This window comes from Aspergillus saccharolyticus, assembly GCF_003184585.1.
Source record: "Aspergillus saccharolyticus JOP 1030-1 unplaced genomic scaffold BP01scaffold_50, whole genome shotgun sequence".
Lineage (NCBI taxonomy): Eukaryota > Fungi > Ascomycota > Eurotiomycetes > Eurotiales > Aspergillaceae > Aspergillus > Aspergillus saccharolyticus.
This window is the reverse complement of record NW_020290660.1, coordinates 63,442-86,654: the sequence shown is the minus strand read 5'-3', so window position 1 is coordinate 86,654 and position 23,213 is coordinate 63,442. Positions and strand designations below refer to the sequence as shown.

At 53.9% G+C, this 23,213-nt stretch overlaps 9 protein-coding genes across 9 annotated transcripts; 5 read left to right on the top strand and 4 right to left on the bottom strand.

The window, feature by feature from the left end:
- The first annotated feature begins 6,118 nt into the window (after window positions 1-6,118).
- Window positions 6,119-8,569, top strand: BP01DRAFT_182678 (putative bZIP transcription factor). Its single transcript, XM_025570882.1, has 2 exons — window positions 6,119-7,174; window positions 7,238-8,569. The coding sequence occupies exons 1-2, from the start codon at window positions 6,360-6,362 to the stop codon at window positions 8,337-8,339; spliced, it is 1,917 nt and encodes a 638-aa protein (XP_025427200.1). The 5' UTR covers window positions 6,119-6,359; the 3' UTR covers window positions 8,340-8,569.
- Window positions 8,570-9,193, top strand: BP01DRAFT_182674 (uncharacterized protein). The gene has a single exon (XM_025570881.1). It carries the CDS (start codon window positions 8,800-8,802, stop codon window positions 9,139-9,141), a length of 342 nt encoding a protein of 113 aa, XP_025427199.1. The 5' UTR covers window positions 8,570-8,799; the 3' UTR covers window positions 9,142-9,193.
- Window positions 9,194-10,861: 1,668 nt separating this feature from the next.
- On the bottom strand, window positions 10,862-12,518 carry BP01DRAFT_360633 (tetratricopeptide repeat protein). The gene is made up of 6 exons (XM_025575959.1): window positions 12,221-12,518; window positions 12,120-12,159; window positions 11,950-12,043; window positions 11,566-11,872; window positions 11,415-11,479; window positions 10,862-11,247 (listed from the first exon to the last, which is right to left on the bottom strand). Exons 3-6 carry the CDS (start codon window positions 12,021-12,023, stop codon window positions 11,217-11,219), a joined length of 477 nt encoding a protein of 158 aa, XP_025427198.1. The 5' UTR covers window positions 12,024-12,043; window positions 12,120-12,159; window positions 12,221-12,518; the 3' UTR covers window positions 10,862-11,216.
- Window positions 11,782-13,131, bottom strand: BP01DRAFT_360631 (uncharacterized protein). Its single transcript, XM_025575958.1, has one exon. The coding sequence runs from the start codon at window positions 12,953-12,955 to the stop codon at window positions 12,128-12,130; it is 828 nt and encodes a 275-aa protein (XP_025427197.1). The 5' UTR covers window positions 12,956-13,131; the 3' UTR covers window positions 11,782-12,127.
- A 204-nt stretch (window positions 13,132-13,335) lies between these two features.
- On the bottom strand, window positions 13,336-14,407 carry atp4 (F1F0 ATP synthase subunit 4). The gene is made up of 4 exons (XM_025575957.1): window positions 14,338-14,407; window positions 13,818-14,272; window positions 13,516-13,738; window positions 13,336-13,453 (listed from the first exon to the last, which is right to left on the bottom strand). Exons 1-4 carry the CDS (start codon window positions 14,366-14,368, stop codon window positions 13,428-13,430), a joined length of 735 nt encoding a protein of 244 aa, XP_025427196.1. The 5' UTR covers window positions 14,369-14,407; the 3' UTR covers window positions 13,336-13,427.
- Window positions 14,408-14,566: 159 nt separating this feature from the next.
- Window positions 14,567-16,493, top strand: noc4 (ribosome biosynthesis protein NOC4). The gene is made up of 3 exons (XM_025573760.1): window positions 14,567-15,029; window positions 15,084-15,289; window positions 15,356-16,493. The coding sequence occupies exons 1-3, from the start codon at window positions 14,625-14,627 to the stop codon at window positions 16,389-16,391; spliced, it is 1,647 nt and encodes a 548-aa protein (XP_025427195.1). The 5' UTR covers window positions 14,567-14,624; the 3' UTR covers window positions 16,392-16,493.
- A 597-nt stretch (window positions 16,494-17,090) lies between these two features.
- On the bottom strand, window positions 17,091-17,726 carry BP01DRAFT_279068 (uncharacterized protein; the record flags this gene model as incomplete). Its single annotated transcript, XM_025571427.1, has 1 exon — window positions 17,091-17,726. A coding segment is annotated over one exon (636 nt), but the record flags the coding sequence as incomplete, so codon positions are not given.
- A 1,760-nt stretch (window positions 17,727-19,486) lies between these two features.
- BP01DRAFT_328218 (GPI anchored serine-threonine rich family protein) lies at window positions 19,487-20,808 on the top strand. The gene is made up of 2 exons (XM_025572936.1): window positions 19,487-19,862; window positions 19,922-20,808. Exons 1-2 carry the CDS (start codon window positions 19,716-19,718, stop codon window positions 20,450-20,452), a joined length of 678 nt encoding a protein of 225 aa, XP_025427193.1. The 5' UTR covers window positions 19,487-19,715; the 3' UTR covers window positions 20,453-20,808.
- Window positions 20,809-21,565: 757 nt separating this feature from the next.
- Window positions 21,566-23,078, top strand: BP01DRAFT_182588 (uncharacterized protein). Its single transcript, XM_025570879.1, has 2 exons — window positions 21,566-22,043; window positions 22,150-23,078. The coding sequence occupies exons 1-2, from the start codon at window positions 21,809-21,811 to the stop codon at window positions 22,986-22,988; spliced, it is 1,074 nt and encodes a 357-aa protein (XP_025427192.1). The 5' UTR covers window positions 21,566-21,808; the 3' UTR covers window positions 22,989-23,078.
- The last annotated feature ends 135 nt before the right edge of the window (window positions 23,079-23,213 follow it).

Sequence of the window (23,213 nt, the reverse complement as noted above, 5' to 3'; positions counted from 1 at the left end):
TCCTACCCGAAAGGATAGCTAATTCCCGTACTTTGATGCTGATCGTGCATGGTCCGGTTGGATCGTCTTGTTCGTACTAATTGATCTGGGAGATTCCCCCGTGCGTGGTATGGTGTCGACCTGCACGGGCGTCTGTGAGTGATTTAGCGGGTATTATGACGTCCCAACGATGGAGCTTAGTGTTGCGCATGGTCAAATCTTCGGAAAATAGCCTTTACTACGGAGTCCATGGGTACTTGGATACGTTACTATCTAATCCGCGTCAACAGAGACCGCTCCCAGCTCCACCGTTGATATGCCCAATTGGGTCGCCCGCACTCTTTGTACTAAGTTGTACACCGCCAGAATGACCCCTCGGCATCGTCATCCGCCTCTGTTGCAACTTCTTTACTTGCAAAGAAAGTACCTCCGTCTTGCAGAGCAATTACCCGGAACAGTGGCTGTCGCCGAGACTTAGGACTGACCGTCCCGATGGCGACTTTTTGACAGGATGCATAAGTCTCCGCCGGAACTTTCCTCGACCGCCGTCTTTTACGTGCGCCACCCAGTACTGCCAACGGGAGTAACTGATCGGATCCAGGAACCCGGAATGATGAGCCCGTCTCCACCACCGCACACCGTCTGTACCGCCGTGCTTGGTATCTCCTCCCTTTTCGGGCCTTTTGCTTCTGCTTCTCGGGATTTACTCCGTAGGAATAATCACTGCAGCCTGGTGCCACTCGAGCGGCCACGCCTCATCGTGTTTCAAGTTCACCGACAGGACCGCCGTGATCTCGGGGCCGTCTGGTGGTGGTAATAGTGTGTTGTTCTCCTCCGATTTGCCGGTCAGAGGCAAATCGACACGCACGGGTTATCGAGGGGAAATCTGGCGTCGTCGGATGCTGCAGAAAATAATCCTGGACTTGTGTACAGGGGATAGAGCGGGTGTGCGTGCGTGCATTGCATCAACGGTAGAGGTAGCTTATGCAGGGCGACCTCGGCCGTCAGTCAGTAGCTAGCACTATACAATTTGCATGATCGGTGGTTTACGCGATTATCGCGAGAAGCGACTGATAAACTACTGCTGTGGGGCTATCATTCCGGTCAGGTAAGCCTTCCAGAAGATGTCTCCATTAGGCGTTGTGCATACTCTGCCTGTCGAGTACGAAACACTCCTAATTGGAGCAGTGCAGGTGTCATACAAGCTACAGTCTTTGAGAGGGTGGATCATAACGAAGTTCAATATGTCCGTACTGTGATTGACTGACAACCAACCCAACAGACGAGGCACCAAATCAGCCATACCCAACCCCCATGGGTATCGCTGTCGGACTACTGGATGAGACGTCGCTGGGGTATGGCGTTCCTTAATTATCCGTACTCAGAAGGAGGCTACTAAGGCAGTTGTAGTTGTAGCTATAGCTCTAGCAAATCGACAGCTAAAAACAATGACCCATAATATCCGGCCACATGCTGTACAGGACTTCCCTTCCAAACTGAAACACCAACTCACTGAACCTTCAGAGGAGGAAGAATTCCCATTGGCCAAACTTCCTTCACGGTGCACACTAAGGCTTGAACGGTGGTGGTGGTGATGTCCGTGTTCCTTTGCCATGCCCGATGCATGCAGGGCCTGCAATCGCATCTTATCGATAAGATGAAATGCATCTGAGTGCCTAACCGTAGGGATTAGCAGCAAAGACTAGCTGAACTTGTTTGTTGTTGTTTGCTACGGAGTACGGAGTACTCCATACTGTATGCTGTTTGCTGTTTGCTCTGTGCGTGTCTGTATGTGTATCTGTATGTGTATCTGTATGTGTGTCTGTATGTGTGTCATTCACCACGTACACCATGTGTGTGAGTATGTACCCCATCTTTTGCTACCGCGTTGTTTGGACTGGAGCTCAGCTGACTGGTGGCTTTGCGGGAGCTGTCGCTGCTACGATAGGATTGCTCATCCCCGACTGGGGACTCCCTAGGCCTGAATCTGTTGCATAAGCTGTGGGTTGGTTGGAACGGTGATTAACGGTTTGGGGTAAATGCACAGCTGTCGTCCATGTATGCAGTGCCTGCCTCGGAGATCTGGCGTTGACGGTACATATGTATCATTTCTGATACACCAGGGTGAGGGAAGATATGTACTTAGTGAATCCTAAAGAGTGCATAGGATAGCGACTCCCTGTCTGAGTTTTCGCAGCTTCACTTTTCTGATAGTAGACACTGTACCAGAGTACTCCGGATGCCGACTGATCTCGGCTACGGCCTCACCCTTCACCATAGCTACCCTAAACATCCTCGTGTTTCACATTCTGCACACCCATCGCATCGCATAACATGAATCACTACCCAAGTAACCCCCAAGCCAACGCAACCAAACCATAGCAGCACACGCGCGACATACTTCCCCGACCAACTTTCAAGCATTAGGGTATATAGTACATATCATCTACTTTACTAGTCGCAATCCAGTGAATCAGCTCAGCTACAAAATAACTCAACTTAACTCAAATTGCCACGCTGACGAACCAGGGCAGAAGTATATCTCGCCTCACTCGTGGCATCTTGCTGCTGCTGCTGCTGCTCCTTGCAGTGCACACGGAAAGGGTTCGAGATCCGTTTGGACGGTGCAGCAGGTGCCACTGTTGCTTGCTCGGTTCATGGGATTGAGCTGGGGTGTGGGTTGGCGTGCGGGCTGGGGTTGAAGGGTAGAGGGGATCCGTGCGGGATGATGGGTAATTTGGAGGATAACTAAGAGTATGGGTGATGTGATGGGATGGACTAATACTCACTCCTACCTGAGGTACGTCCCTACCTGGTCAGGAGAAGTCCCGTCCCTTCTACCCAGAAAAGAGGGCAAGCACTGATGCCTTACTTGTGCTTGTGCTGCGTAAATTACCTTGAAATGGACTCGCGGGGATTTTAGGGTTGGTCTTGGGCTGTTTGGGTGGTTTGGTTGGGTTGGGTCAGGGGCTGAGAGTTGAGGGCTGAGCTTATGGTCTGAGAGCGATGTTTGGGTAGAGATGATGCTGCTGCTGCTGCTGCTTCTACAGTTCGTTGAATTTATACCTAGTACTAAGTATAGCTTGATGTGCCGACAGGACGGAGGTGGTGGTTCCAGGTTTTGAGAAACCCTCTGAATGACATAATCCCTTGCTTGAATAGTTAAACAAGGTACCTAAGTTACCTACTGATAATAAGTTAATTTTCTATTACTACGAGGTGATGAGAGGTAGGACTGTACGGAGTACCCAACGAGGAACAAAGCTTCACTCAGTTCCTACAGTATCATCCATCTCGTGCCTTCCTGTGCGTACTATCATACCTAAAAAGAAATCCAAGAGCAGGGCAGGCTGGACTCGTCGCGGCTCACTCGCGCGGTTGACCCGGATATCGTCTTCTCCAAACTGACTCGGCATGTAGAAAGTTCTGATATGTCTGGCTCTGCACCCGCTGCATTGTGCATGTCCTTGTGTAAGAAGTGATTGTCTGTAGCGCGTGTGCGCAAGTGGGCGGGCGGTTGCAATAATTCAGTAGAGAGGCTGCACTAACCGTTTGGAGGAGACTGGATCACTGGATCGAGCTCACGGGCCGGCCCTACCGGTACCAGAGATACTTTTCAATGTTTTGGTCTCTTCTACTTTCGCAGTGTCCTGTACATAGTAACTACAGTAAACTGGCTGATGATCACCGTAGGTACAGTCCAGGCACTCGTTCCAGTGAATCAAAACCATATCGTCATCGCCAGTCTAGCCAGAGCCCTTGCCTCCCTCTTGGATGTCACACCGGTTGTAGAATGATTGGCCGAGGAGATCGAAGGACTCGATTTACCCGTATCCAGGATTGTATGACAGCCTCCTCGTCCCGTCCGTCTGTTCATCTGATCCCTCTTTGGCTCCTCCCAGACTCAGCTGAGCATTGATTCGCCGGTCGGGATCATTGAGTGACATGGGTAGGCCAAGCCGAAGCATTCACTACTAGCTTCGGTGCACGGGGAAGAAAAAGGCAGACTTCACGCTCAGTCGATCATGAGACGAGCAGAGGCGGGAAGAGTCGAAGATGCGATGCACCTGGACTTTGGCGGTTGAGAGCGAGGCGCACAGACGATCGATCCCTCGTTCGGGCAGCATCGAGGCTACCCGTGGACTGGACTGGACTGGCCGTAAACCCACGGGCCACTGCGACCGTTTTTTCTTTGCTAACGTAACCTGCACCCCCTCCTGACTCTCATGACTGGGAGTAACTAGATAGTTACCCCTCTCAGCTACCGTGACATCCAGCTGGTGGTTCTGTGGAATCACCCTCTCGTCAGTCAAACAGCCAGCCAGGTACCAATCGTTCGGCTTCGGATGTGATGAGATTTTTGTGTCATGTTTCCGGGGGGTCATCGGGCGGTGTCTCTTGGTGGAGAGTTCAAAAGACGGAGGGGTCACGGCTTGGTTCGAGCGTATAGTGGTTGATAGGCTATCGATAACCGGTGGGCGATGGCCCCACCCCGTGGCACTGGATTCCATGGGATCTATCTGGTACTGTATGTATCTAAGGTATCTATCTATCTACACAGTATCTATCGGTCGGTCGGTAGTGTTGGGATACCGACCAGGACAGAACCACAATCCCCGGCAACGGCTGTTTGATACTCCGTCTTCTTGGAGATTACTACTGACTGTTTGGCTGACACTGACACTCAGTCGCCGACGGAGGACATGGTCACCAAAAAATCATTGCAGTGGTGAGAGTGCACACTGAGGAGGGCAAACTGAGGTCGGTCAGATTAGGGTTGCCCTTTCTTAAAAGATATGCGTATATAGTTCATTGAGGCTGGATGCTCTTCCTGCACAAGACTGAGTGATGTGCATGAGGAGCTTATTGCACCTTCGGCCAAGCATCGGGTGACTGAGAGTTCTTTCGTTAATAGGGCATCGTGGTGGTAGTCATCAGTCCGCCGAGTAATTATAGTATATGGTGCGTGCACAGTTCAGTAGTCGACTCCGTCCGTCTCCTCGCAAAAGTACGGATCCTCGCTGGGAGAAAATCACGGGCCACCTTCAACTGAATGTGACTAATTCAGTCAGTCAGTCAACTAACTAGTTATAGTCAGTAGTCAGGAGTCACCAAAGTAACTAACTCACGAATTATGTATGTACATGACTAAGTTAGCGTATGTATGTCTATCAAGTAGCCGCGCCCACGGCCAAGCAGACCACGAGAAGCGTCATGATCGTAATTCGTCCGTGCAAGCTGATTATTCACCTGTTCTGGCGAAATTTTGGCGACTTCTGGGAACGGTCTCTCCCCCTGCCAGCTGCTGCACGTCTGCCCAACGAAGCATCCAATGATGATCACCCGTTAAGCTCGGGAACAGTCAGAAATCCTCGCCTCGTCTTTTGACTTTCCCGCTGACCGCCGGATGGGCTTTTCTTGGTGGAGGAGGAGTTCATGGGTGGATGTTGATGGATGGGTCCTTTCGAAGCAGTGGAAGCTGTGGGTTGATGGGCAAGTCCGATCAGTAGCAGTGCCTGGTATAGTGGGGGAGTTATTCTCGGTTGTTGATTATTAGGTATTCTTTTTTTTGCTATCTATCTAACATCTACCTGTGGGGTTTAGGTAAAGTAAATGTAATTCCTCTCAATTAACCAACATAAAATTCAATTTTGGTTTTGGGAGTCAATTCACTTCTAATTTAGTAGGTTTTGGGATGCGATCCCCATTCATTCTCTTCTTGGACTCGGACTCGGACATTCAGGGACCAACTTCAGGTTCCTATCCAAGCATCCTTCCTGACTGACTACTACTACTTCTACTACAAGATCGATACTTGCAATTTAGTATATGTAGGAACTCGTTCCCTCCCCGTTTGTCACTTGTTCTCTTCCCTTTCCCATCAACATCATTCCTGATTTTACCACGATACTCATAAGATCCATATACTTCTTCTTCTTCTTCTCCCTCTGCCTCTTCCCTGCCTCTCCACTTTTGGTCGCCTTCGCGCCTACAACTACCAATCTTCTTCCTCCATTACTCGCGCAACCCCCTTCTTCTCCATCCTCATCATCATCTCGCTGTGTGTTTGACTTCAAACTTCCTCTCTGAACTCTTTCATCCAAATCTATCCTCCTGGATCTCCCAGACCTGCTACCTTTTGATCGCCCATCAAGCGCGATCTCCAACCCCGCACCTCATTTTGGACCTGTTTAATTCTTGGTTTTTTTCTAAACACACCGCCTCTTGGGTGTCGGTTTAATTACCACGACGCTTTCTTCTTTGGGCGACGACCATCGAACACCGTTTCTTCCTCTTCATCTCCTCGTCTCTCTCTCTCTCTCTTCCTCCTCTTCCTCCTCCTCTTCTTCCTCTCTTCATCATATTCACATTCTCCCATCATGGCAAGATATTCTCAACCGTCATCATTTGACTTCTATCAACAATCTCCTACCACCTTGGATGCCAAACCTGCATTTTCCGAAGAGGATGAGATGAGTGTATTAGATGATAAGATCCTGGATTCTACTTCGCCCGACATGTCTTCTTCTTCCACTGCCGACCACCGCAGACCCTCCTATGATCATGCACCCGATGCATACACGCATCGAGATTCCGTCTGGTCCGACTTCTCCCACTCCGTCTCCAGCAATCAGTCCCGCCACAACTCCCAAGTGGGCCATCCGTTCTTTGAATCCGCTCCCCACCCTTTCATGCGCGTCGACGGCGCTCATCCGTCCGCAGCATACGCGCACCAGCCCTCGTGGTCCTTGTCCAAGGACTCGGGCGCCTGCACTCCCACTGCCATGTACGAGCAGTTCCCTTCCGAGCTGGACCACAGCGCCTCGGCTCCCTTCGCGGGCGGTGCCGTCGGCCCTGTCAACACCATCAACATCCCCTCCATGTCTTACCGCCCCGGCATGGCCTTTGCGCACCCGGCCGCCGTTGCCATGTCGCCGCAGTCGAGTCAGGGCTGGATGCCTGCTGCCACCGACATGGCCGAGGCTGTGGCCCGCCCGACCAAGAGTCCCACCTACCGCAACAGCTCCCCGTTGAGCATGCGCCGGGACGGCATCCGCAAGAAGAATGCCCGCTTTGAGATCCCTGCCGAACGCACGCTGAGCAATATCGACCAGCTCATCAGCCAGTCTACCAATGAGGACGAGATCAAGGAGCTGAAGCAGCAGAAGCGCCTACTGCGAAACCGTCAGGCTGCGTAAGTCACTCGACTGGTCCCCTCCCCCCCCCCCCCATCATCTCATCACTAACCCGCCGCTAGATTGGACTCCCGCCAGCGCAAGAAGCTCCACACCGAGAAGCTGGAAGAGGAGAAGAAGCAGTTCACGCAGATCATCAGCGACCTCGAGGAGGAGCTGCAGAACATGCGCCTGCGCGAGGCAGAGCTCCTTCGCGAGAAGAGCGAATGGATGGCTGCCCAGCAGGAGATCACCCAGTACATCAACACCATGCACATGGAGAAGGACGAGCTGATCCGCGTGCATACCCTCGAGACGGCCGACCTCCGCAAGAAGAACAACATTCTCAAGGAGACCGTGGAGAAACTCGAGCGTCCCGCCCGGATCTCCGCCCCCTCGAATCTGCCCTCCGAATTCTCCGACTTTGAGAACTTGACCATGGACAGCAGCCCGTGGGAGGACTTCACCATGGTCAACAGCCTCTCTTTGGACGCCGAGGCCGTTGCCGCGCCCTCGGCCCAATCGAGTGCGATGGTTGTCGCCTCGCACGAGAAGGACAAGGCGGGCCACGGCGACCACCCGTTCAGCTGGAATGCATTCTACATGTGCCTGCTCTTTGGTGCATTCATCGCCTCGAACGGCTCCTCGCTGTCGCCTCGCTCCATGCCCCAGCTCTCGGAGGAGTACCGCGCGGAATCAGCCAACGTGCTGAAGGCCGTGCTGTCGTCATCTCCTCCCGAGCTCGCCCAGCCCATGGGTCAGGCGCCTGTCGCCTCCTCGGCTGGTGCCGTCATGCCTAGCACGATCAGTAGCGCCCAATTGGCCCAGATGACGGGCAATGCGGCGTCCAACCTTGACGAGCTCCACCACACGCTCGTCATGCCCACCAAGCAGCAGGAGCAAGAGCAGGCCTTCGCTCTCAATGCGGATCAATACAACTCTTTGACTACGTTCGATGACGCTGGTGTGGACTACAAGCAGCAGCCGTCGAACCTCCAGCAAGCGCTGGCGGCCATGCGAGGTAGCGTCTATGGCAAGCTGTCGGCCAAGGCCACCTCGGATGTCTACTCGCGGTCTCTGCTGTGGGACCGGGTGCCTGAAAAGGTGATCCGGGACTTCCGTCGCATGGTCCAAGAATGCGGCGTCTCTCCGGTCAAGGAAGAAGACGCCAGTTTTGGCCACTAGTAAATACCTAGGTCGGTCGGTGGTGAGACTCACCTATTGACCTCTCCTCCATTCCTCCTTCCTTCTGCCTGCGTTGCTTTTCTGCGTCCACAGACACCGCGGCCTGACCCAGTTCTGTTGCCTCTCTCCTTTCGCCCGAGTCTTCTGGAAGACCGACCCTTCTTTGCACTTCAGCACCCGAGATTGTGCTTTTTTTAACGACCCTACGACTACATGGCCAACATAAGCCAGAATGATTAGCCCATATATACATAGACAGCTTTTACTCCACTGGCAATGACTTCATTTCGACTGGATTCGGTCTGCCGGCTAGCAATTACTACATTGATCAGTCTATTAGCGATGTTTGATTTTGATTTGCGCGCTCACGCTTTCTTTCCTCGGCTTCCGGCGTATATAACTTATTGATCACGCGGCCCCTGACGGGGCGCTCCGGGCTTACTACTTTGCATTCGAGTACATGCTATCACTTATGAGACTGACTCGGACTATCTTGAACATTCTTTTTCTTCGACTCTTCTCCAAGGTTGGTGGTGGCAGCCTACCTTGGAATTCGTGCACACACATACTCGAACACAGAGGGCTCCTCTGTGCTTCACGAAATTACCAACTAACGACTTCTTTACGAACAATGAACGGAACAACGGAACGGCCTGACGTTACTGGCTGGTGTCGGAACGATGAGTCTGACTTTGGGGTTTGGGGCTGCTTTTTTGCATTGCGAGCATACGGGGCTGAGGGCGGCACCTGTGTTATGATTGATATGTTATGTTACGATACGACTTATGGTTTTTCATGTTGATGATTTATGGTCTGGATGGTTTTAATGTTTATGAGGGTGGCGGTTCGGGTTTGTTTTCTGGAGCTGGTGATTCTTGGCGCTACCCACTCGATTCATTCCTTACTCATTCTCCTTTGTCAGACAATTGGGGGCTTGTACGTGCAGTGCAGATGAAGTGACGCGGGACCGACTCACCACTACCCCCAGCCTTGGCTGACTGACTGCAGCAGTTGGCTATGTTGAGGGGTAGGTTTGGTGTGCTTCCTGGCTGTTCATCCTGTCTGCGAATTGCATACATCCATTGATCTCTTTTGTTGGTATCTGCATTTTTGGTGTTGGCGTATTTGTCTGGCATTGCTCTGATATTAGCCAAGGTCTGCCGGGGCTGTCTGGGGATACTGTGTGTCTGGGGATAATCCACTCTATATGCATTTCATCGACCATTCTGTAGCCAAGGAGGAAGTTACTGTGTGGTCCATGGATTCTGTAGGGTATATACTAAGTGTCAATATGTCCAAGCACAAGCAGAGCAGAGCAGAGCACGCTCCAATGAGCTCTAGACCGCACACGAGAAGCCCTTCCTCTTACGTTGAGAACGTATTCCGTACTCGTCGAGTGAAATGACCGTTGTGCTCAGGTACTGTACTCGACTCTGTACTCGACTCTGTACTCGAGTCCTATACTCCAATACCTCGCCTCTTAAGCCAAGGCAGCAGCAGCAACAGCACAACCTTAACCACTCTGTGGCAATTGTGGCAAGTACCTCGTAGGAAGATCTACCTGGTCCATGTCCATGTCAGTGGGTAGGTAGGTGGTGAGTAGGGGGTGGTACTACTACTACTGTACCTATCGGAGTTAGATCAGCACATCAGAGAAACACGTACTGCCTCATGACTACACATCTACCAGGCGATTCATTCCCTGTTTCACTTAGTATGCAAATCTCTCAGTAGGTAGAGGAGGCAGACAACGCAGAAGCGCTATCTCTCTCTCTCCATGTACTCCTGCCTTTTATAGTAGTATGCAGGTCTACGCCAAAGTACAGAGATATTGAAGGAACTGAATGTACTGTGCTGTGCTGTGCTGTACATACATCAGTAGTAGATGGGTAGGCGATAGAGGTAGGATGGTAGGTAGGATGGTAGGTAGGTATTAAGTGGTACACATGCATCATGCATGCATCATCATAATTATACATACATACATACATACATACATGTAGATATCCGTATCCGTGTCCTTGCTTACTCCGCGACTCCCTCCATAGGATGGGCTCAGCTGTGTGTATGGAAGGGTGGAGTTAACATGTGATGCACAGTGCACGTGGGAGGTGCACTGGCTGGTTTTCAGTGGCTATTCCAGTGGACATTGGTTTGCAGTTGTTGGTATTTCTCCCCAAAGTACGGTACCAGGTACCAAGTAGATCTCCCTTGTACTGCAGCTCGGCTCATTACAGTCCGAGTCGATACTTATTTCAACCTCGGCTTATTAGTTTTCTAGGCGGGTAGGAGGAGTATGCTCTGTGCTGGTGTGCTGTTTCATACTTTGCTTGGATTCTGTTTCCTGGTTATAAGTGTCAGTGTGCCTCTGAGTGGCTGCTGCTCTTTAGACTATGCCTCTGTACGACCCTCTCTGTAGGGGAAATCGACGGACAGTAGCGAGTCCACTCTCGGATCATGTACAACTACCTGAGACAGCAGTGGGCTGAGGCGATAGACGCAATCTACATAGCATTCAACGATACACTGGGAGTGGTTTCATTCACTGCACTGACACATCCTAAAGACATGAAAACGAAGGAACTTCAAGTCAAGTCAACAGCTGAGCATTGCTGTCCATATCTCGAGCAGGAATAGAGTCTATATCCTTTCACATGAGCCGAAGTGCACCAGTAGGTCTCGACTCTCGCCATACTGCGTCTACTGCATCTATCGCAGCCTTATCATGAGCGGGGTATCATTTTCAGCTCCCTAACCACCCAACCAGGAGTCTCTATCCTGCCTGAATAGCCGAGCCGGCAGGCTAGACCCTCATCAAGACTGAGGTAACCACAAGTCGACCGGACCACTGACGTCGTACCTCATCTCATCCTAGATTCAGCGCGGGTTGTACTTGTCCTTCCAGATCCTGTCAAATCCACCAGACCTCATGTCAGCCTGAACACACTTCAAAGGGGGGGAACAACAGCCGTGATTTTAATGGGTGGCTGGGAGGATGCCGTCCACCAGCAACGAGCGCCTATCATGTCCTCGCTTGCAGGTGACGGCTCCTGCAGCGAGACGCACAGCACGTACCAAGAATTGCCCATGGTTTTACTTCCTTTCTCCTCCGCCAATCGATAGTACGTCGCAGCCACGAACTGCATTTCGCATGCAACGAATTAGTCCCGATGTCTGACAGGTGAATGCGCCTCGAGCCTCAGCCCATGGCCCGAGCGAACCGTACCTTGTCCTTTTTCCCTCCAAACCCTTCGAGGTAGCACCAAGCAGCCTCGTTCATCGCGTCCGTATCGCCGAGGTTGGCGGCTGTCTCGTAGTACTGGCGTGCCGCGACCGGATCCTTCTTCACGCCCCAGCCGTTGCGGAAGCAGTTGGCCAGCTCGAAAATCGCCAGCGTCAGCTCGCCCTTGGCCGCGCCCCCCTTCTTGATGCCGGCCTCGAGCGCCTCGGACTCGATCGACGCCGAGTTGGCCGCTGCCGCTGACAGATAGCTAACTGCCTTGTCCTGGTCGGGCTCACATCCCCAGCCGTGTCTGTAAGAACCGCCCGGAGTCAGCACCGCTGCAGCTTCGCCCAACCCGTCAACTACAAAGCAAGAGTGCTCACTCACCGAAGTGCAAGCCCATACAGCACTTGACTGAGGGCATTGTTGGGCCCGTCCGGGTCCGCCAAGTGACCGAACATCTTCGTAGATCGTTCCAGATCTATCACCCCTCCCCCCCTCCAATCAGCAAATGATAAAAACAGACACCCGACCCCGCCCAAAAGCGGATAACATACCTCCAGCCTCATGTAGTCGAATCGCCTCTTGAATATTCACCTATTCGCACCTTAATCAGCCACACAACCCTTTTTCCCCCCCATCCACGACAATCACTCACATCACCATCCGGGTCATTAATCCGACTCCGACTCGAGCTCCGCGACCGCGACGCCGCCCCATCCATCCCCATCCCGAACCCCGACGGCGCACTCGTCGGCGACAGACACGCAGCCGCGAACTGCGGGTTCCGCTGCACCAGCACCGTCGCGCGTCGCTCCCACTCGGCCTCCACATCCTGCGCGTCGTCGCCTCGGCGGCTGCTCGTACGGATCTGCGGCAGGTCGCGCGGGATGTTGACGGACGAGGAGCTCGAGCTCCGCGACCCGCCGCCGCCCACCCCGCCGCCGCCGCGGTCGAGATGCAGCAGATGCGACAGGCGGCCTTCGCCCCGGGCGCGTGGCGGGGAGGTCACGCCGGAGGACTGCGAGGCGGCCCGCGATCGGCGGAAGGGGTTGAGGCGGGATTTACGGTGCTGCGGGGAGGAGCAGGAGGAGGAGGGGGACGGGGGCGAGACGGGGGAGAGCGTCGAGGTTGCGGCGGCGGCGGCGGCGGCGGCGGCTGCTGGTAGGTTTGGGTCTGGGTCCGGGTCCGGGTCCGGGGCATCGCCGTCGAAGACGGGTGGGCGGATCACTTCTTGGGTGGTCGTGTCGGTGCGAATGAAGGTAAAGTGCGGGACGCTGGGGTTGCTGACTGGGGTGGTGGGCGCTGCATGTTGTTGGGTTGCTTGGTTGGTTGGAGGGCTGGTGGTGAGGGATCCCTTCTGCTGGCGTTGGAGCTTGTCGCGCAGTGGCATATTGTTGCGATTCGGCTTATCGCGGAGGGAGAAAAGTGGAGACTGCGGGAAAAGAAGGGACGATGATGAGGTTTGGAAAAGGTGTTTTGTCGTCGAGATTTAGGAAAAATATTCACTGCCACTTGATCAACTGCATTTTGTGACAGAAGATGGAAGATGGGAGGGATTCGTCAGTGAGGCTGTGTTGTGGTGTAACCATAAGAGCTGGAGGCTATAAGTTAATAATAAGGAAAACCCATGGTTGGGCCAGTCGTGACAGCCTCTCGGCTTGGCGGCAATCTCTTCCTTTCTGTTAATTTAATTTGCCTTTTTGTCACATAAACTTACTTAGTGATACAGAGCATACGATTACAATCTCATCACCCGCTCAACAGCGATCAGGCTTGTCAACCAGTACTTGGTATTCTAACTGATAATAGAAATGATCTTAATTTGTACATGAGACTTAGTGCCAAGCTATCCATGCAGTCGTTTACTGAGCCTTGGAGGACATGATGCCTGCATCCATCATTAGCATCTCATCATCCACATCTAATCATCCATCCAAACCAAGAACTTACGCTCAACATCAGCAACGCTCTGCTGGAGGATCTGCTGGAGAACCTTGGGGTTCTCAAGCTCCTTGTGGATCTTGGCAATGACGCTGTCAGCAAGCTCGCGCTGCTGGCGCTGCTTGACCTGACCCTCGTAGCGGACCCACGAGTCAAGCACCTGCTTGGCCTCGGTGGCCAGAGCAGTGCGCTGCTCGAGCTCGTAGGCCTTGGCCTCGAGCTGGGCGGTTTCCTACGTCATCGTTAGCGACAAACTGTTCCCCCCCCCCGAGTGCATGATCCAGCAGCAAAGCAGCAAAGAAAAAAAATACCTTGGAAACAGCAAAGAGCTGCTTGGTGAGCTCAACAACACCGGACAGCTCCTTGACGTTCTCCATACGCTGCTTGACGGCGTTGGTGTGGTCGGCACGGGCAGCGTTCAGGATGTCCTTGTGCTTCTGGACCTGACCCTCAGCCCACTCGCGGTAAGCAGGACCACCGTACTTGAAGACGGCAGTGAAGACGCTGAGAAGACAGAAAGCAGCAACGGTTTCCTCGTTCATCACGTAGAGCTCGTTGCTGATGGCGGCGATGGACAGACCGGCGGCGGCGGAAAGGGTGGCAGTCTTGGAAACCAGGGAGTTGCCGGGCAGAGCATCGAGGATGGACTGAGCCTTCTTCTTGGGGTCCTCGGTAGAGACGCTGGAGGCCGAGCGGGACGCGGTCAAGGTGGCCGTGATGGGAGCGACATTGCGCGAGGGAAGGGTCGGCCGCAACCGGGCGGCACCTAGAGGGGGTTAATGACCGTCATCAAACGATAGAGCAGGTCGGGAAGAGCCCGGAGCGGCATACCGAGGGTGCTCTTAGCCAAACGCGAAGCCATTGTAGCGATGGATAGAACCTGTGACAGGATGTGGACGTGGTTGAACGGAAATGAGGAGACTGAGGTCGGAATGGCGGTTTGGCCTGGTGCGGAAGGGCACTAAGCCGCTTCGGGTCTGGCGTCCTGGTGCGGAAAAACCGCGTAGCCGAGGGATTTCTCCAAAAATTCATGGTTGATTTCGGGAAGTAAAAGTCGCTGGCGGTGGACCTGCGCTTCTCCATTGACGTCTGTCGCGAGTTTTCCCGTCTAGTCCAACATGCCTGCAGCTACCGTCGGGCCCCCGGCCTCCAAGAAGAGAAAGAATGTCAAAGAGAGTGCTGTGCCGTCGTCAAAACGGCGTGCCGTCGCTGAAACCGAGTCCGTCGATGCGACCGCCGAGATCCAACGGCTCGAAGACCAAATCTCCGAATCGCGAAAGCACTACAACAACATCGCAACCCTGATCTCGATGCTCTCCACCCAGGGGTCTGCCAAACCGAATGTCCCGGCTGCATTGGCGCTGTGTCGTGTGTTCAGCCGACTGATTGCGGGAGGGAATTTGACCGAGTCAAGCCGCGCCGCAGAGAACGAGAAGATCATCGTTGCGTGGTTGAAAGAGCGTCTCAGGGAATACCAAAAAGAGCTGCTGTCGATCATCCGCGAGAGTGATCCCTCGTCGCAGGTTCGTGTATCTGCCCCAGGTTCAACATGGACAAAAGTATACTAAGTGATCTAGATCACCGCCTTGACCTTGTGCCTCTGCATTGTCAACGAGCGTGCCACACATCTGCCCGGAGACGACGGCATTTGGTTGACGGGTCTGTTCAAAAATGTTGTCGAGGCTGTGGTGGAGGCCAACAACGGCCAAGCGGTCCTCTCCGAGTTCATCTCGAAGGCCAAGGAGTTTGAGGACGTGCGCTACTATACCTTCATTCAACTCGCGTATGCAACATCCATCCATACCAGACCCGCATCAAGCTAACCACGCCTCCTCCTCCATGTCTACAGTCAATACGCCAGCGTCCCCCGCAGCTCGCAAACCATCGACACCCTTACCACGATCCTCTCCGCATGCGACTCAATCCCCACGCCCGAACACGAGTTCGAGAGCTTCTACACGAAAACCAGCAAGAACAACAAGCGAGTGGTGTCGGTCAAGTCTCACAAGAAGCACGCGCAGGAAGCGTGGCTGGCGATCCTGCGCAACAACCTGTCGCAAGCGCAGCGCAAGCACCTGCTGCGCATCATGGTGCACAACATCGAGCCGTGGTTCCTCCGGCCTGAACTCCTGATGGACTTCTTGACCGACTCCTACAACGTGGGCGGAGCGACCTCGCTGCTCGCGCTGTCGGGCCTGTTCTACCTCATCCAGGAGAAGAACCTGGACTACCCGCAGTTTTACCCGAAGCTGTACAGTCTGCTGGATGCCGACCTGCTGCACTCGAAGCACCGCTCGCGCTTCTTCCGGTTGATGAACACCTTCCTCGCCTCGACCCATCTCCCCGCCGCCCTGATCGCCAGCTTCATCAAGCGCCTGTCGCGGCTGGCGCTCAACGCGCCCCCGACGGCCATCGTCGCCATTGCCCCCTTCGTCTACAACCTCCTCAAGCAGCACCCGACCTGCGCCTTCATGCTGCACCGCCCCGTCAGTGACGCGGACCGCGCCGCCATCCTCGCCGCCAAGGGCATGGACGACCCCTACGACCCGCGCGAGCCCGACCCCATCCGCACGCGCGCCATCGACAGCAGTCTCTGGGAGCTCGAGACCCTCCAGTCGCACTACCACCCCAACGTCGCCGCCATCGTCCGCATCCTCGCCGAGCAGTTCACCAAACAGTTCTACCACCTCGAGGACTTTCTGGACTACACGTACCAGGGCATGCTGCAGGCCGAGTTGGGCACAGAGGACAAGCCGTTCAAACGCGTCCCCGTCGTCGAGTACCAAATACCGCGTCGGATCTTCACGAATCGCCTGCTGGAAGAAGACGGGGGCCAGGACACTGCACCGGGCAGCCTGCTCCGAGAATTGTGGGAGTTTGCATAGGTGTGGATCTGCTTGGCGCACGGGGTTGTTACGACTAGAATACCTTCTACCTTTTCACTTACTGTACATAATTTAGCGACTCTTTTTTTTTCAAAGATTTCCATGGGATGTGGGTTCTCTGAACCGGAAAATAAAAGTAACAACTGCTATTTCTATCCTATTCGACCAACATGTGGCGGGTGATCTAACTCACCAAGATTCAAGAATGAGATTGATATCGACCTTCCTAACCTGGGAAGGGTAATGTGGGCGCGCCCAGGGCAGCAAGAAATAGAAAAGTAAACACCCAAAAAGTCTATCAGTGAAAAAGTGAAAAAGAACACAAGACGAATGGACCCATCAAGAATCAGGATGAGGATGAGAGTGAGAATGACGACGTGGACTCGACCGACGCCTCTGCTCAGGCCGCCTGCCATCCTCCTCCTGATGAACCGGCATCGACAACGCCATCCAAGCCCCATCAGCCGCAGACCCGGAGCTCGACCATCCATTCCGGTAGTGGTGGAGTTGCTGCGCCGAAAGCGCCAACGAGCTCACCGGCCGACGCGCCAGATACGTCGTATTCGTCCATCCCCAATCACCACCGCCATACTGGCCCATGCCACCACCGCTACCCCTACTACTGCCGCTGCTGCTACTGCTGCTGCTGCTGCTGGTGCCAACTGCACCGCTTCTCGCAACCGTGCTGCTATTGCTTTCATCCCCAGGGTAGTAATCGCAGTAGACATCCAACGCAAACACGCCGCGCTTGAGGTCGTCGAGCAGATCGTCACTGACTTGCACGGGAATGGCCTCGAGGTTGGCGCGCATTCTGCGGATGGTCGACTGGGCCTTCTTGCGGCGCCGGCGCCGTCGCACGCCCACCTCGTCTTCCATGCGCTCCAGCAGCCTCAGGATCTCGACCTCCGAGGTCGCCGCGGCGACGGCGTCGTGTACGCGCTGCGTCAGTTGGTGGAGGTCGCTGGCCACCGCCCGGAATAAGCTATCGATCCGGCCCAGAGCGTGCGTGACGTGCGCCGCGAGAGCGCGCCCGAACCGTTGCCCGTAGTACTGATGCCAGAACTCGATCCAGTGGAGGAGGCCGATGCGCGACTTGCGGAGACGGGTGAGCTCGAGGATGGCAATGACGTTGCGGCAGAGAGTTAGGGTGTAGAGGGCGGTGCGGCGGGTGCTTTCGAGGAGCAGGAGTTGGGCGCTGGGGGTTGATGAGGATGTTGATACCAAAGCGGTCGCGGGGATGCTGGGGGGTGGGGTGGGCGGGCGGTCATCGTTGGTCTTGAAGCGGTAGAACCGCTGCGTCGTTGGGGAGGAGGGTGTTCTTGTTAAGGTTGCAGCTGTCGTGCTCCCGGTTGGGTGGGTGTTGGGGTGATGGAAAGATGCGGTAGTTGGTGTGGATGGTTGTGGTGGTTGTGGTGGTGCGCCGGGCACCGGTTGGATGGTTATGTCTGCTCGTAACATCCCCAATGCTGGCTGCAGGTGTCTTTTCCTTGCGTTTTCTTTTTCTCAGGTCATGGAACGCAGATGGTCCATAGAATTGACGGGTGCTGTATAGACGGAAGGTTGTTACTGGGAAACGAGTGACTCGATGAATCTATGCCATCGGCATAGTGGTTATAGTGATAAGAATGGTGTGTGGTTGGAAGAGGAGAGGAAAAGACAGAATTTCACACGACGATGGTCTCTCCATCGGGGCTGGTGTCGCCTTTTCTCTTTTTGTCTTTCTCTCTCTCCCTCCCTCTCTCTCTCTCTCTTTCCCTCCATCTCCGCCTTAGCACGGAAGGAACACCGAGGGTGCAAAGGGAAAAGCAACAGTAACCTCAGGCTCCCTGAGGGTCACGAAGATGCATCCGGACTGGACCCATTGCTGAGATATCGCTGGAGTGAGATGGAACTCTGTCTCCCTGACTGCTGATAAGCCGATTAACTTTGGCAACAAACCGGTCTGCAGCAGAAATGAGGTTCTGAGGATTTCCGCTTCCGGTAATCGGCAAGCGGCTTCGGGCGTGTCGGCCAAATGTTACCGTTGCGATCTCCGCTCTATCCCGAGACAGACGGCGCTGCGGAGAGAGCTAGTCGAATATCGGCATAGCGAGCCTTCGCTGAATCTCTCCTGTCCATCTGGTTGTTTCGAGAGATGAGGCCGTGAACGTCCGACTGCCGCACGGCAACCCGTCTGGAGGCCTGGTGAGACGCCAAGACTTGGTATAGAAGATCGGGTCTGCATGATCGGCTTCATGAGCGTGATGATCGACCAGGGGTAAGATGAGCCATGTTGTGTTGGATCGTGGCTACTGCACGAGACAAATCCTTGAATCAGTTGCTCTAAACTCCTCTCTTGATCGGCGCCCCTTGCAGGTAAATATCGTCCAACCGAACTGACATTTTTGTCCCCCAGCGAAAACCAAAACATCAACAGTGTTTGTGCGGCTTGACTGTAGGCGAGCAGACACAGCCTTGGTATTGTTGAAAGGAGTCGTTGTGCCTTGTGCCCCCGGAATAACTGATTCCTATGACGTGTCAAGAAGATAAGGTCTCATGCCACCAGCGTTCGTTAATTCTCGTTCATGGCGAAGTGAGACTCTCCTTAACTCTGAATGTCGTGTTGAGCTTCTTCTGGATCATCACGAGCCATGCACCTATGCTTGCATTCCTGGACGATCCCAGGGTCATTCTGTGGTTTAGACCACCTCAACTTTAGAGGCATCCTTGAGCAGCAACACCGAACACTTCCGGGTCTGAGGCTATCGTGGCTGTTTGATCATTGGTCTGAGATTTCTAGGAACTGATCTCTTTGAAAAGCGCCTCTTGTGAACGCCACCCGCAACATCATCAGCGAGCAGTAAAACTCGGGTGTGCTCCTCATTCATTCCCCAGCTTGTTCCATGCTTGGTGTTTGTCGACCACTCCCTCAGGAATGCCAGAAACCATGCCCGGCATGTGCGCCCCTTCCCCTTCATTGGCATTCAGGTAGAACTATTGTTTGGATACGCGTTGTTTTGGAGGGCAACAAGTGGCGAAGCCATGTGCCAGACTCTTCTTTTATCACCTTGCTGTCACCCTTCCATCCGTCCTTCGATCCCTCGCGCCATTCTGAGTCCGACAAGTCAACCAGGTACGTATAGTGTTTTGCAATACTAACAACAGCCAAGAAGGCATAGTCTGTCCCTATCGATATCCAGCAGTCCACACGAGTCAGCCAAGTCTTTGAGCAGTCTTTGAAAGCCCAAGTCCCTCTCTGCAGCAGAACCATTGAAGTCAAAACTGCCACCGCGTGAAATCAATTTGTGATCTGATCCCATCAATTTATCACGAATCAACCCCAAAATGCGCGCTTCTGACTCTCTTGTTGCGGCCTTCGCATGCCTGGCCCAGGTTGGGATTGCTCAAGCAGCCCTGTCTTTCACTCAATGGCCGGAGGTCATTCATGCTGGACAGCCTACCACTCTCAAGTGGCAGACGGACTCGGAAACGGTACGCTTCCTAACACACTGGCTAAGCTGTCTGGTTCCAATTGCTGATGCTTGTTTCAGCCCGTGACCGTCACACTGCGCAAAGGTGACTCCCAGAACCTTGACACCGTTCAAACTCTGTCCCGCACCGCTGGAGGAGGCTCCTTCACCTGGACTCCGGACTCCACGATAGAGAACGGCGAAGACTATGCCTTCCAGATCGAGCAGGACGGCTTTGTAAACTACTCGGGACTCCTGCAAGTCACGGATGGGAGCCCTCCTAGCCCTGCTATCTCGCCGGCGGCCCTCCCGAGCCCCAAGCCCAGCCCCAAGCCACTGCCTGTTTCCTTGATCCCCCCCGCAGCCGGCCCCAGTACTCAGGCTGCGTACCCAACCGACACAGCGCCCCACGATGAGATGCAGACCGTTCAGAAGGGCAATGATGGTCAAACGTTCACTGTGAACGCAGCGGAGAACGACCCGAACGCTGCGGGAGTCGCTAATAGCAAGACTGCCATGGCTGCCTACATGCAGAGTGGTGCTGCATCCGCTCGTACCACGGGGCTGGGCTTCATGTTTGGTGCTCTCGCCATGATTGTTTACCTCGTCTAGGCGGATTTAAATGGGATTCCAGCCGAGGTGACAGTCGAGCTTGACTTGATCTGTTGTCGGAGAAATATCCGTGCGTGCTTTTTCAGGGTGCCGTGCAGACTCAATCCGACTCGCACTGAATAGGGCCGTATGGGGATGGCTCTCATGGGCGACAGGGGTTGTGTGCTGTTTCAAATTCTGCTTCTCTTTCTTCCCTGTACATAGAACCAGACCTTTGGCTCGGGCCGAACGCGAATTGTTGTTCCGATTCAGACGTCATCGTCAGGATTGGGTCTGCAGATTCGCGGAGGGCCCCTTTGCAAAGTGTCAAGTTTTGTACGATCAACTTGTTTGATCAATAATTTCTGAGTTGCTGCTGGTGCTGCTATTAATAAATGCTCTGACCACATTGGACTGTACTAGTTATACCCTTGTAAGTCTCGGAGGCAGCGGATCGGAAGCATCAGGCGAAACAAAGGATTTTGGGGGGGGCCACTGCAGATGATCGATCATCCGTTAAAATCAAGTTGAGTTAGTGGCGGGCGACTCGTTGACAGCCGCTGGATCCCATTCATTAACTTATTTAGTATTCTTGATTGTTCCATACCACTCATTCATTTCTCTTCTGACTTCACTGCTGAACATAAATTTGTCTTATCATCAGTCCTCTCTCTCTCTCTCTCTCTCTTTCTTTCATTAGTAGTGTCTATTATTACTGGAACCCAGTCCGGATCGTCACATTAATCAGCCCCATTTTGTGCTGGCGCCCACCCCACGTCGTGCTTGGACAGTGACGGTATGTTTTTTGGAGCAACAGACAAGGCCAAAACCCTTCCTCCAATTCTCCGATTCCTGCTAGTTTCAACATCACATCGAATTTTCAACTGCATTTCTGCACTTTTTTTGCTCATTCACCGGAGAATTTCTGTGATGTCTCGGCGATGAATAAGCATCAGACTGACCATCATTTCACTGTTCCTGCTGCAGATCTCCTGCAATCAAGTCTTGATCCACTCCGTGGTATGTGCTCACTTTTCTGCGAGCCCCCTTCTTTCATGTCGATTCGTTCCCCATCCCTTCCCTGCCATTTTTTCCTCTGCCTTCTTGTTTTTTTGTCGATACCCCAGGGATTCGGGCGTTGTATGTGTGTGTGGGTGGGTGCACTGTCAGTTGTGTTAGCTTTGTGTTTACAGCGTGCCTACATTTTCCCCTTACTGCGGCCCAACAGAAACGCCTGTTTTCCGGCTTGGGTTGAATCCCCTCGACTCTTCTGGGGCAGGTTCCTGCTTGGATGCCTGCTCCGCTTCTCTCTTTTCCCTCGCCGTGTTGCCAATTGCGGCACCTTCACCTCCCTCAAACATTCCATCTACTTTCGTTATGGTCGGAATGACCCGATTCGGTCGGGGCAAGAAGACACCCAAGCTTCCAGAAACGAATCATGCTGACCCGGAAATGCTTTCGCTGCCTCCTACGTCAGATCCCCCTCAAGCGCCTCGTGTCAGTCTTCCCCATGTGGAAACACAATTGAACATGCATCAGTACAATGGACTCTTCAACGAAATCTCCACCCCCGAGCGACCGAACGGAGCCCCCCCTCCCCCATCTTCACCAGGTACGTCCCCTCTGCATGCATATCGGCGATGAATCAACCCTCCCATGGCGCATCGCCCCGTCTCAAGATTCCGGAGCGCTGATTCCATGGCATGTGTGAATGACAGACCCCGCGTTATCCACCTCACCCAGTAGCACCAACGGCTTCGCGAATTTCCCAAACCAGGATACCTCGGCCACGGAATGGTCGTCGGCGGTCGGACATGCAGCCACGGGCAAGTCCGGGCGTGTTATCCACAACCTTCAGGAGGAAGTCGCGCGCTTGACTCGGGAGTGTAGCCTCTATCGCTCTCGCGCCGAAGAAACACAGCGGATGAACGATGCCTACAAGGTGCAGGCGGAGAACATGACCGAACGTCTTCGAAACCTCGAGCAAGCGAACGAGACGAACCGGCATTCGATTGCGCGCAAGGACAAGAAAATCGAAGAGTTGCGGGCGGAGGTGCAGGCTGAGAAGGATCGTCGGGTTCGGGCGGAGGGCGAGGCAAAGAAGGTCAATCAGATGATGGGGGTCGCGCAGGACGATTTCCACCGCAAATGCGCCGAGTTGCAGGAGATCACCAACCATTCGCGGACCCAGTACGACATCTTGGCCAAGTCGGCACACCGGGAACGAGCCGAACAGCAGAGGAAGCTCAAGTCAATCAAAGACGATATCTCGACTATGAAGAAGCAGTTTGACGACAAGAACAGCAAGCTGGGGCGCTTAGATGCGATCTTGGCGGAGAAGGACCAGGAGCTTGAGCTCGCCCGCGAGAGATTCGATGCGCTGTACGCCAACTTCAAGACATATAAGCGGGCGCATGATGAGGAAGTCAGAGCGCTCATCGAGAGTGGCCGGCAAAGCGATACCAACATTGACGCCGCTCTGGCCTCGTTGAAGGAAACCGAGGGGAAAATGAGGTGGGTCATGCAGCTCAAGGAGCAAGTCAAGGACACCCGATGAAGGGGTCCAAACACGGTTCTATGACGGTCTAGGCAATATTCTCTGCCGGGGCCTCCATGATTGACAGGCTCGGGTTTAACGGCAGGCACGTTGACCTTGATTGCGGAAGATCTTGAGCCTGCAATCGAGCAGCATCCCAATGGCACCCCGTTGACTACCTGCGTCAATCTGGCAGTGGTGATGATCGAGGGTCCTGAACACACACATCTTCTGCATTCCATTCTT

Coding starts and splice junctions, on each gene's coding strand:
- BP01DRAFT_182588 (XM_025570879.1), top strand. CDS start 21,809: ATGGTCGGAATGACCCGATTCGGTCGGGGCAAGAAGACACCCAAGCTT. Junction 22,044..22,149: donor CCCTCCCCCATCTTCACCAG/GTACGTCCCCTC, acceptor TGTGAATGACAG/ACCCCGCGTTATCCACCTCA.
- noc4 (XM_025573760.1), top strand. CDS start 14,625: ATGCCTGCAGCTACCGTCGGGCCCCCGGCCTCCAAGAAGAGAAAGAAT. Junction 15,030..15,083: donor AGAGTGATCCCTCGTCGCAG/GTTCGTGTATCT, acceptor TAAGTGATCTAG/ATCACCGCCTTGACCTTGTG. Junction 15,290..15,355: donor TATACCTTCATTCAACTCGC/GTATGCAACATC, acceptor CCATGTCTACAG/TCAATACGCCAGCGTCCCCC.
- atp4 (XM_025575957.1), bottom strand. CDS start 14,368: ATGGCTTCGCGTTTGGCTAAGAGCACCCTCG. Junction 14,273..14,337: donor TTTGGCTAAGAGCACCCTCG/GTATGCCGCTCC, acceptor AACCCCCTCTAG/GTGCCGCCCGGTTGCGGCCG. Junction 13,454..13,515: donor GAGCGTTGCTGATGTTGAGC/GTAAGTTCTTGG, acceptor TGATGGATGCAG/GCATCATGTCCTCCAAGGCT.
- BP01DRAFT_182678 (XM_025570882.1), top strand. CDS start 6,360: ATGGCAAGATATTCTCAACCGTCATCATTTGACTTCTATCAACAATCT. Junction 7,175..7,237: donor CTGCGAAACCGTCAGGCTGC/GTAAGTCACTCG, acceptor ACCCGCCGCTAG/ATTGGACTCCCGCCAGCGCA.
- BP01DRAFT_182674 (XM_025570881.1), top strand. CDS start 8,800: ATGCTATCACTTATGAGACTGACTCGGACTATCTTGAACATTCTTTTT.
- BP01DRAFT_328218 (XM_025572936.1), top strand. CDS start 19,716: ATGCGCGCTTCTGACTCTCTTGTTGCGGCCTTCGCATGCCTGGCCCAG. Junction 19,863..19,921: donor GGCAGACGGACTCGGAAACG/GTACGCTTCCTA, acceptor TGCTTGTTTCAG/CCCGTGACCGTCACACTGCG.
- BP01DRAFT_360633 (XM_025575959.1), bottom strand. CDS start 12,023: ATGTTCGGTCACTTGGCGGACCCGGACGGGCCCAACAATGCCCTCAGT. Junction 11,480..11,565: donor TTGGAGGGAAAAAGGACAAG/GTACGGTTCGCT, acceptor TGCGAAATGCAG/TTCGTGGCTGCGACGTACTA. Junction 11,248..11,414: donor AAAACCATGGGCAATTCTTG/GTACGTGCTGTG, acceptor TGGATTTGACAG/GATCTGGAAGGACAAGTACA.
- BP01DRAFT_360631 (XM_025575958.1), bottom strand. CDS start 12,955: ATGCCACTGCGCGACAAGCTCCAACGCCAGCAGAAGGGATCCCTCACC.